This window comes from Sinocyclocheilus anshuiensis, unplaced genomic scaffold (assembly GCF_001515605.1).
Source record: "Sinocyclocheilus anshuiensis isolate Anshui unplaced genomic scaffold, SAMN03320099.WGS_v1.1 scaffold997, whole genome shotgun sequence".
Classification (NCBI taxonomy): domain Eukaryota; kingdom Metazoa; phylum Chordata; class Actinopteri; order Cypriniformes; family Cyprinidae; genus Sinocyclocheilus; species Sinocyclocheilus anshuiensis.
In genome coordinates, this window is record NW_015555715.1 from 3,450,579 (window position 1) to 3,466,298 (window position 15,720).

The following is a 15,720-nucleotide window of genomic DNA, read 5'->3' on the forward strand; positions in this document are numbered from 1 at the left end:
CAGGTGATATGTATTTCACTCAATCTTAACGCTCTTGAGCAGCTGTGGGGGATTCTGTAGAGACGAGCTGAGCAAAACTCCCCATTAAAGATCAGAAGGAGGTCGTCCAGGAGTTAAACAGGACAGATGTGAACATTTGTCATGAACTTGTACACTCAGTGCCAAGAAGGGTCAGAGCAGTATACTTTTAAGTTCTGGGGGACATACTAAGTACTAGAATATTATACATTGTCTGAATTAAATCTAGGGTGTACTCATTTCTGCAATCCTTCATTTAAACAAAATTGGCTAATTTACTTATCTTGTGTGTGTGTGTGTGTGTGTGTGTGTGTGTGCGTGTGTGTGTGTGTGTAAAAAGATTTAAGAGTGGTAACAATTGCGAAGTACACAACATTCATGATGACGTAATCAGGAAGTAGCAGAGCTTTCGACGAAATTCAAATCGTCGGCAGAAGATGAGTCGCATTTATGACAACACTGCGTTATTAAACAAACCTGTCCATAATGAGAAATTGTCCTCCACATGGGATCCATTAGTTCACCAGAGGTAATGCTTTGAAGTGTATGCCTGATTTTTGCACAAGTCGACATCGAATGCACAGCCTGCCGTAGTCACTTAAGTTACAGGTAATATTGTAAAAACACAATAAATTAAGTAAGTTAATACGTGATCTGCTTCACAACGTGAAGCGTTCAGTATATTTCGTCAAGTTTCTATATGTGGCAGCGGTGGTTAAAACGTTACCATATATTTATAATAGCAAAAATGACTGTAACTATGGCGTTCTGTCGGAAATTATGGCTACCATTATACTTTTTTTGTAACTATTATTTTCTCCTTGGCTCTCGCATCGTGTTTTATTTATAATTTTTTACTTTCCAGAGGTCATGGTGTCATTTTAGAGGGGGCGGTCGTGGATATGTCACGCCATGTCATAACAGATGTGAACAACAGAAAGGTTAGAGTACTTAAAACTCTTCCTCGATTAAGAAACTCAAGTTGTTAGTGGAATCATGACTAATCTACACTACCGTTCAAAAGTTTGGGGTCAGTAAATTTACATTGTTAAAAAAAAAACGATTTTAAATATTAGATAAATATAAAAATTATTATTAGAATGATTTCTGAAGCATCATGTGACACTGAAGACTGGAGTAATGGCTACTGAAAAATCAGCTTTGCCATTACAGGAATAAATGACTTTTTAAAATATACTACAATAGAAAACAGTTTTTATTGTAATAATGTTTTACAGTATTACTGTTTTTGCTGTATTTTTGATCAGCATAAAATATATATATTTTTTAATTGTACCAACCCCAATATTACTTTATGTTCATAAAAAGACAAATATCTTCATTAATAATGTTTCCCATGACACTTAGTGATTCAACAATTGTTTTATTGTTGATATTTTTATATATAATAACATAAGTTTGGTATATCCTTTTTATTAAAATCTTAATTTGTGTCAATTTCAGGAGCGCTACAATGTATTGTACATCAAACCAATCAGAATACATCGCAGAAAATATGATTCAAAAGGAAATGAGATTGAACCTAACTTCAGTGATACCAGGAAGGTCAACACAGGATACCTGATGTCATCCTTCAGTGAGTAACCATAAAGTGCATTTATTTAAATTGTAAATCCATTTGGTTTTGATATGGCAAGGTTTTTTTTTTTTATTGTGCTTTTTAATGGCAACCTGTTCTGACAGCATTCAGTTATACCATGCAATAATAACAACTTGAATAAACTCTAAGTAAATGTATGATTTGGTAAATGCTGATTTTATCAAAAATGTCTTGAAGTATTGAAGCAGACTATTACATGCATGCTGTGTTGGTTTGTGTGTCTCAACCTTGCAGAAGTGGAGGCTAAGGGTGAAACAGATTGTCTAAATGAGCGCCAGTTGAGTGACATTGTGAATAAGGACCAGCTGGTTAAGGTAACAGCAAAATATTGTCCTAGTCAGGCCTTTGCATTCTGGATCTCAGAAGCAGAGATGGACAGAACAGAGCTCGAGCCAGGCCGAGAAATCCATCTTAAAACAAAAGGAGATGGGCCCTTTATTTGTAAGTACAATTCTGAAAATAGTATATACTTCTGGATAAATCAAGATGGCTACATGTGCTGTTCTGTCTGTCTAGTTTCCTTCGCCAAACTGGATGGTGGTACTGTGACGAAGTGCAATTTTGCAGGAGATGAGAATGCTGGAGCATCGTGGACAGAGAAAATAATGACTAACAAAGCGGATCAGGAAAATACAGGGAAGAGTGGCGGTCAGGGTGAGGGAGCAGACAATGAAGAATGGGTAAGATTCTCTGCTCAATTGAAGAAGTTTTCTGTTTTGCTCTGACCACATAAAGAATTGGTTTTGGAAATGGGTTTATCATGAACAGATGTGTAATTTTCTTTTACCATTTCCTATTATTCTATCATCAAGAGGTTTAAGATGAAGTGAAACTAACAGCGATCCAGTGAAGGATTTGTTGGAGTTTCATTGTGCAAACTTGTAACATCTGTTTTATGTTGTGTGGGATCTTGTTTTCAGGATGACTGAATGACACCCTTGAGCTTCACAGTGCATCACAGTGCCTTATCTGTCCTCCAAATGTATATTTACGCCACAAAACAAGACCTCACAGTCAGTATTCATACGTTATCACATGAAAATATCATAAATAAACAGCAAAAGTGCCATTTTAAAATAAAGACTTTTATGTATTTTAATTTGCTTTTAAGTATTGTATGTGTGTATTAAAGATATATCCTTAAAGTGATAGTTCACCAAAAAATGAAAGTTCTGTCATTAATTACTCACCTTCATGTCGTTCCAAACCCGTGAGACCTTTGTAAGAATTTTTGATGAAATCCGAGAGCTTTCTGACCCTGCATAGACAGCAACAAAACTATCACGTTCAAGGCCCAGAAAGTTAATAAGGACATCAGTGGTTCAACCTTAATTTTATGAAGCTACGAGAATCAGAGGAATGCACACATGGACTATTTTAACGATGTCCTTATTAACTTTCTGGGCCTTGAACGTGATAGTTTTGTTGCTGTCTATGGGAGGGTCAGAAAGCTCTCGGATTTCATCAAAAATATCTTAATTTGTGTTCCGAAGTGAACGAAGGTCTTACGGGTTTGGAATGACATGAGGGACATGAGTAATTAATGACAGAATTTTCATTTTTGGGTGAACTATCCTATTTAAGATCATCAAGCACTGTAAATTGAAAACAGTTCTACAATATCATATTTAGAGTTGCAACAATATTAAAATTATAGCCGATAGCCAATTAGTGGCATTATTTTAAAACACTAAAAACTAAAATCAATAGTATTAAATGCTACAATTGAATTTAGGCATCACAACATTATAATGTACAGTATAAAAATGGATATTTCTTTTGAGATTTGCTAAAGATTACATTTAAATGATTAGTTTTTTTAATGAGAGCAAAGGTTATCTAAATGTAAAACTAAGAGGAAATGAGCATGCACAATTAAATATCTAATATAGACAAGAAATGCCAAATATATCTGATATGTTGTGCACCTTTTCTCATAACATCATAGGTCTATTGGAGTATGAATGCACCCAAAAAAAAAAGAATGCACTTTATTTAAAGATTTACATGTTTGACTCCAATAAAAATATGAAGTCTCATAAAAACACACATCACATCCTTTTTCATTTTGTCTTCAAGCAATCAATCAATCACAGTGATCAAAATTATAGCTGTGGTTTTATAAAATGTAATATTTCAAATGATTATCTTTCATCATTTTTATATGTATTTTAATTAGGTTATACAAATAAAAAGAATGACATACAGTGCTTTTTAAATGTGCTTAGATGTGATTTCATCACTGTAAACAATACTGAGTCAGTAATATCAACTAAATTATAGTAAAGGCAATATATTAAGCTGTCCTAAACATTCATTCTTGGCCTTTTCTCTAGTATACACAATAGATTTGGCAGTAACTACTCAACATAGCATAGGGAATGTGTTATGTAGCCATTTGAAAATTGCACATTCTTTGTTCTTCTCTTCTAAAGCTTGAATAATTCTCTAGTGAAAGTCATCTTTTGTTCAACACCATCTCAGAACCACAGGAGGGGGTTGCTTTTATTGTGGAATGCCTTTACATCTGTTTTTGATTGTATTGGCTCCACTGCGTATACTCTGATTGTGCATGGCCTACAAAAACTAAAAGATCCTACAGCTCTCCCATGAACCATTCCTTAACAATCTGCTTGTTTTCTTTCACCCACTTAATATTGGCCTCTGTCCTTTCAATGACCTGCTCCAAAGTTCGAGCTGCGAGGCCCTGATCATCCTCTTCCTGCTCCCTCTGAAGCTGCTTCAGCTGTGTAGAGACAATTTGGAATATTTCAATGGTGGAAACACAATTACAGATTGAGACATTGTCCTCTATTACACTTTACCATCCCTCTACAATAACTAAAAGAATGAGAGAGTAACACAATTTTGGACAACAGCACCTCTTCAAGTTCAACGTCCGTGGAGAACCTTTTTGTCACAGCATCTAACAGACTGCCTAAGGATATGGCTCCCGCTCCATACCTGTCCAAAGGAGATGATCGTTAATCATATGCCCATATATTTATGGTTTCCAGGTAACTGTGTGATAAAATCTTTAAGACAATTAGGACTGTCATTCATTTATAGCTGAAGGCAGCCTTTGGATCCCGAATTATTTTATGTATCTGCTGTTCTGTCTGTCTAGTTTCCTTCGCCAAACTGGATGGTGGTACTGTGACGAAGTGCAATTTTGCAGGAGATGAGAATGCTGGAGCATCGTGGACAGAGAAAATAATGACTAACAAAGCGGATCAGGAAAATACAGGGAAGAGTGGCGGTCAGGGTGAGGGAGCAGACAATGAAGAATGGGTAAGATTCTCTGCTCAATTGAAGAAGTTTTCTGTTTTGCTCTGACCACATAAAGAATTGGTTTTGGAAATGGGTTTATCATGAACAGATGTGTAATTTTCTTTTACCATTTCCTATTATTCTATCATCAAGAGGTTTAAGATGAAGTGAAACTAACAGCGATCCAGTGAAGGATTTGTTGGAGTTTCATTGTGCAAACTTGTAACATCTGTTTTATGTTGTGTGGGATCTTGTTTTCAGGATGACTGAATGACACCCTTGAGCTTCACAGTGCATCACAGTGCCTTATCTGTCCTCCAAATGTATATTTACGCCACAAAACAAGACCTCACAGTCAGTATTCATACGTTATCACATGAAAATATCATAAATAAACAGCAAAAGTGCCATTTTAAAATAAAGACTTTTATGTATTTTAATTTGCTTTTAAGTATTGTATGTGTGTATTAAAGATATATCCTTAAAGTGATAGTTCACCAAAAAATGAAAGTTCTGTCATTAATTACTCACCTTCATGTCGTTCCAAACCCGTGAGACCTTTGTAAGAATTTTTGATGAAATCCGAGAGCTTTTCTGACCCTGCATAGACAGCAACAAAACTATCACGTTCAAGGCCCAGAAAGTTAATAAGGACATCGTTAAAATAGTCCATGTGTGCATTCCTCTGATTCTCGTAGCTTCATAAAATTAAGGTTGAACCACTGATGTCCTTATTAACTTTCTGGGCCTTGAACGTGATAGTTTTGTTGCTGTCTATGGGAGGGTCAGAAAGCTCTCGGATTTCATCAAAAATATCTTAATTTGTGTTCCGAAGTGAACGAAGGTCTTACGGGTTTGGAATGACATGAGGGACATGAGTAATTAATGACAGAATTTTCATTTTTGGGTGAACTATCCTATTTAAGATCATCAAGCACTGTAAATTGAAAACAGTTCTACAATATCATATTTAGAGTTGCAACAATATTAAAATTATAGCCGATAGCCAATTAGTGGCATTATTTTAAAACACTAAAAACTAAAATCAATAGTATTAAATGCTACAATTGAATTTAGGCATCACAACATTATAATGTACAGTATAAAAATGGATATTTCTTTTGAGATTTGCTAAAGATTACATTTAAATGATTAGTTTTTTTAATGAGAGCAAAGGTTATCTAAATGTAAAACTAAGAGGAAATGAGCATGTACAATTAAATATCTAATATAGACAAGAAATGCCAAATATATCTGATATGTTGTGCACCTTTTCTCATAACATCATAGGTCTATTGGAGTATGAATGCACCCAAAAAAAAAAGAATGCACTTTATTTAAAGATTTACATGTTTGACTCCAATAAAAATATGAAGTCTCATAAAAACACACATCACATCCTTTTTCATTTTGTCTTCAATCAATCAATCAATCACAGTGATCAAAATTATAGCTGTGGTTTTATAAAATGTAATATTTCAAATTATTATCTTTCATCATTTTTATATGTATTTTAATTAGGTTATACAAATAAAAAGAATGACATACAGTGCTTTTTAAATGTGCTTAGATGTGATTTCATCACTGTAAACAATACCATTTTGTCTTCAAGCAATCAATCAATCACAGTGATCAAAATTATAGCTGTGGTTTTATAAAATGTAATATTTCAAATGATTATCTTTCATCATTTTTATATGTATTTTAATTAGGTTATACAAATAAAAAGAATGACATACAGTGCTTTTTAAATGTGCTTAGATGTGATTTCATCACTGTAAACAATACTGAGTCAGTAATATCAACTAAATTATAGTAAAGGCAATATATTAAGCTGTCCTAAACATTCATTCTTGGCCTTTTCTCTAGTATACACAATAGATTTGGCAGTAACTACTCAACATAGCATAGGGAATGTGTTATGTAGCCATTTGAAAATTGCACATTCTTTGTTCTTCTCTTCTAAAGCTTGAATAATTCTCTAGTGAAAGTCATCTTTTGTTCAACACCATCTCAGAACCACAGGAGGGGGTTGCTTTTATTGTGGAATGCCTTTACATCTGTTTTTGATTGTATTGGCTCCACTGCGTATACTCTGATTGTGCATGGCCTACAAAAACTAAAAGATCCTACAGCTCTCCCATGAACCATTCCTTAACAATCTGCTTGTTTTCTTTCACCCACTTAATATTGGCCTCTGTCCTTTCAATGACCTGCTCCAAAGTTCGAGCTGCGAGGCCCTGATCATCCTCTTCCTGCTCCCTCTGAAGCTGCTTCAGCTGTGTAGAGACAATTTGGAATATTTCAATGGTGGAAACACAATTACAGATTGAGACATTGTCCTCTATTACACTTTACCATCCCTCTACAATAACTAAAAGAATGAGAGAGTAACACAATTTTGGACAACAGCACCTCTTCAAGTTCAACGTCCGTGGAGAACCTTTTTGTCACAGCATCTAACAGACTGCCTAAGGATATGGCTCCCGCTCCATACCTGTCCAAAGGAGATGATCGTTAATCATATGCCCATATATTTATGGTTTCCAGGTAACTGTGTGATAAAATCTTTAAGACAATTAGGACTGTCATTCATTTATAGCTGAAGGCAGCCTTTGGATCCCGAATTATTTTATGTATCGTGGGTGATATAACTTCCTGATTGCTGTAATTATTCCTGCATGAGTTTACAAGATTTACATTTCATAATTCATCACTGGTTTCAAGTCAAAGACAACTGAACATCCTCGTGTTTGCTGAATGAGTATTTTGCACAAGAACTTAAGGGTGATGTCATTTGCCTCTCTAGTTTCCATTCACTGAATTTAAATAAATGTAGTTTATTATACCATGAAAGGTCCTAGTTATAAAAAAAATAAATACAATGTTTAAATAATGAATATGGTTTTATAATATTTCAAATATGTATACATAATATAGTTGAGTTGGGGATTAAAATGAGCTACTTCAATATTACTAAAAAATATGAATTATTATATCTACATTTTCCCCCACTTCGACTTACCTTGATTCCTTTCATAAATGCGTCCTCGGTCATGAATGTGGCCAGCATTCTCAACACAGCAGCACCCTAAAGAATGTACAGAGCTTGAAGTTTTCTTATAATCATAAAGGATCGCTTTGTAAAATATATTATTGTGCAATATTGTATTGTAACATTTTTTTGTAAATTAAGCTTATCAACATCAGAAATGCATTGATGCCAACCTTCCTGTAGGTGATATCATCAAAAAGGTCTATGATCTCAGAGAAAGTTTGAATATAATTTTCCTGCAAGCTGAGAGGATGGGAAGAGTTTAAGGAATCCACTTCAAAGGCGGTCTGGATTTCTCTGAGAACAATCAGATCTCTCTGAAAACACAAATGAATCATATCATCAGAGGAGGTTGAGGGATGCAGAGTTTTAATTTAATGAACTTATGGCCACTGTAGCTGTCAACAAATTAAAAAGAAAGAAAGAATTAACCATGGGTTTATTGTTAAATCATTGTTCTAAAATAAACAAAAACATACTAAGTCCCAGCCAGCAGCATGCATGCGTTTGTCCATACAGTGAAAATCAGAGGGCTCCCAAACAACCTTGGACCCCATTTAACTTACAGTCAGTGTATGGATGCAAAAACACTTTTTAAAAATGTATTCCCTAAAAAATGAAGTCATACATGTTTGGAACAATTTGAGGGTAAATCAATTATTTATTTTTATGGCTGAACTATAATTTCAATAAGTGTTCAACTTCATCCACATGTATTAATGCATGCAATCAAAATAATCCACATAGAAATAGTGAGTGGGGTTCCTTTCCATTGACTCGCCTATTTTTTTTAGTGGGTATTTAAATCAAAATATATTCTGATAGTAAATCATAATCTTCTCTGTTACTTCAATTGCATAGGCAGCATGGCCAGCATTAATAGCATCATTCCGAGCATGTATCTTGGAAATACATATAATTTGTGAAATGTTAATAAATAAATAAATAATAAGCAGGCACTCAAGTGCCTTAAATTAAAAATAAAAGAAACGTACATTTATGTTGGTACCGGAAGATTTTGATTTATACGTAAAATCAGATACAGTGAAAGCCAACAGATAAGTTGACATTATGGGGGTCTCCGCAAATGTAGTCACTATCCATTCTTCTCCATCTATTTTTGTCGTATCTGCCTCTAATGATAAAACAAAAATAGAAGTTATACGGAACAATATTACCTTGATTTTTTTTTTTTAAGTTTAAGTCCTTTGCAAATAAGCAACAGTCTGTTTGTTGCTTTGATATTTATTGTTATCTGTATTAGAGAAAGGAGGACTAAATATCTATATGAAATCATCTTTCAGTACAGTGAGATTCTGACATGGTCAAGTCTAATATTAACTAGTAAGGATCCTAACCTCCTATTTCATTGGATAGGGCAACAGTGCCAGGTCTGTGGATAATAGTAATATGAAACACAGCCTTCAGTGCGGGCTCATCAAAGCACGGAAACACTTTCCTGGCATCTGTGGGTTGCAGCAGACTGGTGGCAAGGAATCTGTTTGTGGAGACATTTTTATGCAAAACAGTAAATAAAAATGAACAACAGTAATTATGTTCGAATTTTCTGGATTTGTGTCATTTGTCATAAAAAATGTGTGATATCCACTTGTAAAAACAACAGTGACCAAACCAAATACATGGAAATATATGAGGTGTTTCTTAGGTTGATATAATTAGACATGCACATTCTGTCAGTGAAGTTCCTATGTGTGTTTTAACTGAACTGAAAACATATTTGAAAAGCAACATTTGAAAGACAAAAATATAAAATATAAATTATATATATATATATATATATATATATATGTGTGTGTGTGTGTGTGTGTGTGTGTGTGTATATATATATATATATATTATTATTATGATCTTCTCTGTGTACCAGCTCACATAAAACCCAGCCAAGTTATCAAGAAGTTCCCCTTCGAATTTGGTGAAAATATCATAGTAGGTCCCATTTCCAGACATTGTTTCCTTGAGTTGGATTTCGAGGAAATTACTTTAATTTTGATGAATTTTATATCCTCTCACTGATAATTTCTCATTTGAATCAGATTTTGTCACTTCCACAGTCATCACATTTAGGTCGTGAACATGAAGAAAGATACTCTTGGAGTCTGTCATACACTTTACTCTTACAGTTGAGTTCCCCGTGAAAACGAATGATTGGTTTGTGTAGTTGTTAGTTATCGCTGCGTAAAGGTACGGGTTGGAGGAAGACTTTGTAGCTCTCTGGAATCAAATTGTCAGGAATTCTGAGAGTCGGTGGAAGTCCTGTTGGAATAACCAGAGGTTTAGTTGGAGTCGGTGGACTCACTGGAGGGTATTTATCTATTTGAATTTTGTACATCACAGCCATCAACACTAAACCACAAACAGAAGAAACTGTGAGGACCCCAATGCCGACAGCCAAGGCTTTAGACATGCCAGTTCCTTTGGCCATTTCTAATCCTTCTGAGAAACCTCCAAGAATGAATTAAGCTAGGAGAACTTGCTGTATGTTTTTAAACTCTGTACCCTCTCGCAGATCTTGACAATATATTTGTTGATAAAGGCGTCAAGAACCTATACCATGCCTAGAAGAGTGCATTTCAAGATTACACGTTAACTAGCATGGATGGGCCAGAAACAAACAAAAACGATGGTACTTCACATGTATTGTGTCCCATCGCACTTTGCCCCACATCTGGAATCAGTTATAATATCTATTATGTAGTTCAAGGTCAGAAAACAAAAACAGAGCTTTGTTGCTGAGAAAATTGATGCATCAGATGTTAAAGTAAATTTTTTTATCACCGGAACCAACTAATAAACCCATACTGATCTTCTTGAGTCCATCTTATGTTCTGCCAGAGACCTTGAGACCTCAGTGATGAGACATCCAGCTGTTTGGGACCTTGGCAGAGGTGCTGCCCGGAAGCTTTTCCAGAGTTCTCTGATTACTCAAAAAAGAAAAAAAAAAGGTGACTAATTTCTGAGCCTTTTGTACTACTATATCAGTATGTTTTTGAGTGAAACTTCTAGTGTGTTTTCTTAAGGGTTAGGGGAGGGGACTCTCGTGCTAATTTTTTTTAACCTGCCCCCCACCTTCCCCTCCTTTCAGTTTTATTCTCAACTTTTCTTTTTTTTTGGTCTTATTAAAATGATCAAATGTCCTGTGGAATCTACTTTTTAGAATGAGATAGATAGATAGATAGATGGATAGATAGATAGATACTTAACCATACTCTTTAGCAAATCTCAAAATTAACATATTTTTCATACTGTGAATAATTACGTTGTCATGCCTAAATTCACTTGTAGCACCTTAAATGATTGGTTTGACTGATTTTAGTACACTATTATTAAGTAGACAAAATATTATAGAAAAATAATATTAGCCATTTATAATAATAATAGATAGACTATTAAAACTGTCACCCTTTAAATTCAGAATATAAAGAGACTACTTTCCTTTCAAATGTACATGATGTTGGAAATCAAACCAAATCAAATCTGCCTCTTTGAAACTGAAATTGACTAAATAACATTTTAGAATTATCTTAAAATGAACGTACAAAAATAACATTTATATATTAACATTGATGGGAAGGAACCGAAAGCGACAGTGGACCATTTTGTATCACAAAATTTTAAATAAAATTTTTTTTTTTTTTTTTAAACAAACAAAACAACACACATATTATTTAGTAAAATCATATGAATTTATTGTAGCCGTTTCAATTCCAGCCAGTACACAGAATTCATTTATCACTGCAGACTGCTGTTTTTAGGGGTGGCAAGAAAGAAACACAACAGCTATGGTGCCATCCTGTGGACGAGCATGAGATACCGCATACAAATCAAATTTTCATCCATTGGGTTGTTTACAAGGAAATGCAACTGCAAATCAAAAAAAAAAACTATTATTAATAAAAAACCTTCTGTGCACATGCAATATTTTAATTTCATAAAATAAAAGAAAAAACTCCACAGATCACAAACGTCACTGAAGGCACACTGTCTTAAAGGTTTATATTACATAAATGCTTGGCATGAATGCTAAGCATCTGATCTCAGTCAATATATGCTTATTCATTGGTCAGCTGATACCTCATAATGTCAAGACTGTATTATCAGTTCAAGTTTTACTCTCATTACTTCTTTAGAAAGCCCTAAACTCAATAACTCTCCTTTTAAAGACATTTGCATCAAATATGGATAAACATGAAGATGCAACACAATACATATTTTCACTCATGTGAAAATACTTAAAATACCCAATCCTAGGCGTGATAAAAATTTTAATCCTTCTGTTTTAATTCCAGTTTATGAAAGAAGGATTAAAATTAAATTGCCGGAAGAGAAAAAAGTTGTCTGTATTGTCTCAAATATAGATTATCAGGAATGTCATAACTTTTGGTCACGGAAAGCTGAAAACACTTAAATAAAATCTAGTTCAAGACAAAAATACACACAAAATAAAGGCAAAAAGCCCTCTATTTTTTGATGATTCCTACTGAAATTTTTGAAGGAATTAAAGTTCTTGTCAAAGTGATCCACACTCCACTGCCACAATCCGCTTTATCCTCCTCTTTGCACAATAGAACAATTTTCCTGAATTCACCTAAGCTCCTAAAAAATGCACACACTTCAACCTGGAACATAAACCTTCATAGCACAACACAAGCCGAAACTCTTAAGCATAATTGTATAGTTAAGAATCTGGACATATATTTTTAACTAGAGAGGATCAGCAGAAGTGTGTTATCGGATTAAATTTTTGGTCCTTCTAATTTTTCTACATGGTTTTCTTCAGGATGTGGCTGTGTCCCTTTAGGCCATTATGTGTGGCCTGTAATTGTTTAAGTCTCGACTTCACCAAAGCCAGCTGTCTAAATGCTGAAGACAGTAGCAAGACTGCTGGAGGATTGACGTAAGCTCTCTGTAACTTTGCTCTTTCCAGCTGGGAAGGAGTCTTTCATTGTTAAGGGCCTGAAGTTTGGGTGTCCCTTCACGTAAGACCTGATACAAGCAGGGCCATCGGCTCTGTATCCTTAGCCGAGTCCGGCGGTCCAGAGTAATGCCCCGAACGATCTTTTTCGCCCGCAGCTCTCGTAGCGCTGGGAGGTTGAGGCAGGAGAAGACCAGACCTCGACTGGGTGACACATCAAGGAACTCGAGCGAAAGGGATTCAAGGGTGTACGAGATGCCTAGATTACGCAGTGGAACAAGAACATGGAGCGTGAGGGATTTTAGATTAGGCAGCGATTTCGCCAGCATCTGTAAAGTGTTCGGACTGACCCCTTTGAAGACCCAAAAGTACTTCAATTCTAAGATACGGAGGTGTTGAAACTGAGTGATCAGCGCAACTGATGTTTCGGACCAGTCGAAGTGCAGGCGCATTTTGGTAACCCTGGGACAGCTGTGGACGAGCCTGGCTAGGAGAATGTGAAAGTTATTAACCTGGTCCATCTTGGTAATATTGTCTTGATGAGAACTAGAACTGGTGTGGACACGAAGGTCAAGAGGTTCCAGCAGCGTAAATGTCCAGTTCAAGTCTAAATGACTGAGATCCCGGCAATGCACGTTCTCTAGAAGGTGTGACAGGAGCTCTCCCCATTTATTGCACTGGTCCCCTAGATCAAAACTGGCCTTCAGAGTGAGCAAACTAGCCCCACGGGATATAAGATGATGTGTGTAATGGTGAACCCAAGCCTTCCAGCGCTCAAACTCTCTGTTGGAAACGAGCAGACCCTCCTGGCCCAGATGAAACACCCCACGGCGGGAATAGTCCGCAACTCTCCAGAGCTTCCCAGAGCGCACTAAGCAGCTCCAGCTCGCACACACAAGGGCAGAGTTGCACTTGTCCACCTCACTGAGGAATGAGAGCACATGGAGCTGACATTCCACCGGTAGGGAGTTGAAAGGGAAGTAATCTTCATCAGCTTTAACCCTTCTCCTTGTATTAATGGGAACAAGGGCTCTTTTCCGTTGAGGCATGTCTGTCAGTGCTTGGTTAACTCTTCAAGATCATCCTTTTCACTGAGAGACGTTTAACTGCACCTTCCAGAAAACAAAATGTCATTTACAATGTGCATCTCAACAGTAAACATTGTCTGCAAGATCTTCATTATGCGATTTATGTCAGAAAGTTGCACTCTGACTAAATCAGATAACTCAAGAACCGCTGTAATTGATTCAATTCGATTCGTGAAGGAAATTATTCACACCGGTTTTGAACTGGATTTAGTATTTTATTAAAAACGTTTTGTTTACAAATCAAAACAAAATGTTGTTTGTAATGCGCAACAACACAAGAGAATCTCAACAGTAAATGTATTAAACAAATGCAGTACTAAAACATTTCAATGTCTGCGTTCTTCAGTCTGCGATTTATATCTGAAAGATCCACTCTGAATTATTCATTTAACTTAGTCACTGCTGTAACTGATTCAATTCGATTCGTGAAAGAAATCTTTCACACCGGTTTTGTGAACCGAATTATTATGTTTTTTTTTTCAAAATGAAGTAGTGCTGGGCGGTATACCTGTTCATACCGAATACCGGTGTTTATTTTTGTTATGATATGCATTTTTAAAATACCGCAATACCGGTGTATGTCGCTTAAACAACGTTTGGAACGGGACACTGTTTTAAAGGGGTCCCTTTTCACTGTTGCACTGTGGTGAGGGAACAGCTGTATGTGTTACTAAGCGTGAAAGAAACTGAAGCTGTAGAACTAATAGAACGTGATGACACAGAAGAACTCATCCACAATATCCACATTGACCGCCACAATTATCCACCGCCCCCTGCCATCAGCTCCCATGTCTCACACACACACACACGAGCGCAATGCTTTAGCACTAGATTAAGCAACTTTCAGACCCTTTTTGCGGGTTTTTTCCATAGAATATTCATACTGACAAACCTAGCGACTTTTTTGGATAAACCTTTGCTATGGTTCAGTTGGAAGATTTCGCCAGTGCTGTCCCGCGAACGCGAGGTCTGATTTTCCCAGAGAAGTGTCACCTCTCTCGGCGTCTGTTCTGTGCAGTGAGCGGCAGAGAAGCAGCGCATTCAGTTGGCCGCACCGTATGGAATAAAATCACTGTCAAAAATAATCGTACGTAATTCAAAGCATTTGTGTGTCATTTTAATTTACTCGTGCGTAATTTAAAAGTATTGTATGTAATTCTGTTTTTTGTCAGAGTTGGATTCCAAAATCTACGGCCACGACAGTTTACAGATACGAGATTTTGTGTGTTTGTTACGAGTACAACTCCAAAATGTACGACTATGACAGTTTACAGACACAACGCTTGTTTTCACAACAGCTCTGTTACACGCACGACATGCGAATTGCGACCACGAAGTGCGGTGTGCGAAACGACTGTCAAAAATACGTCATCATTGTCACAGGCATTACTATCCGAGGGAAGATGAATCGATTCCACGAAGTGCCACCGTTTTAAACCACTGGCGCCAAAATGGCGGATCAGCAGCCAAGCGCTCACTCATCGTCTCAGGTAAGTGATTTTTTTTTTCTTTTTCAAATTAGGACATGTTTAAGGGTTAGTTATCACTAATGACAGAGAGGAGTAATATTACAGAGATAGTTTAACTATAGTAGGTAAGATTAGCTCTTAGTGTACATTTAGGTGTTTAAAGAATTAGAATACAGCTGTTTAGGTATGGAGGACCAAACCTGCAGAAATTAAAAACAAATAAATAAACAAATAAATAAATAAATGTGTGTATAAATAAATAAATA

General features: G+C 35.9%; 2 protein-coding genes and 1 pseudogene across 4 annotated transcripts in view; 1 reads left to right on the plus strand and 2 right to left on the minus strand.

The window, feature by feature from the left end:
* Positions 1 to 386: 386 nt before the first annotated feature.
* Positions 387 to 2,821, plus strand: LOC107672248 (arpin-like). Of its 2 annotated transcripts, none has more exons than XM_016465346.1 (6): positions 387 to 547; positions 884 to 959; positions 1,483 to 1,615; positions 1,874 to 2,080; positions 2,156 to 2,319; positions 2,560 to 2,728. In XM_016465346.1, exons 1-6 carry the CDS (start codon positions 456 to 458, stop codon positions 2,566 to 2,568), a joined length of 681 nt encoding a protein of 226 aa, XP_016320832.1. In that variant the 5' UTR covers positions 387 to 455; the 3' UTR covers positions 2,569 to 2,728. The 2 variants fall into 2 exon arrangements, with proteins under 2 accessions (XP_016320832.1, XP_016320833.1); XM_016465347.1 differs by lacking the exon at positions 387 to 547 and adding an exon at positions 550 to 627 and having other exon boundaries at positions 2,560 to 2,821.
* Positions 2,822 to 3,953: 1,132 nt separating this feature from the next.
* Positions 3,954 to 10,407, minus strand: LOC107672181 (aminopeptidase N-like; annotated as a pseudogene).
* A 1,275-nt stretch (positions 10,408 to 11,682) lies between these two features.
* The window catches only part of LOC107672247 (uncharacterized), an 8,052-nt gene continuing 4,014 nt past the window's right edge, over positions 11,683 to 15,720 (minus strand). Inside the window, exon 2 of one of the 2 annotated variants that reach the window (XM_016465345.1) lies at positions 11,683 to 14,003. In XM_016465345.1, the coding sequence (XP_016320831.1) occupies positions 12,822 to 13,946 (1,125 nt within the window). In that variant the 5' untranslated portion in view covers positions 13,947 to 14,003 and the 3' untranslated portion in view covers positions 11,683 to 12,821. Of the gene's footprint in view, positions 14,010 to 15,720 lie in introns of both variants that reach the window. The other variant, XM_016465344.1, reaches the window with a different exon arrangement.

Bases quoted from the DNA above. Each gene is read 5' to 3' on its own strand.
- LOC107672248 (XM_016465346.1), top strand. From the start codon at position 456: ATGAGTCGCATTTATGACAACACTGCGTTATTAAACAAACCTGTCCAT. The intron at 548-883 runs GTAATGCTTTGA...TTTACTTTCCAG, and splicing joins GATCCATTAGTTCACCAGAG to AGGTCATGGTGTCATTTTAG. The intron at 960-1,482 runs GTTAGAGTACTT...TGTCAATTTCAG, and splicing joins CAGATGTGAACAACAGAAAG to GAGCGCTACAATGTATTGTA.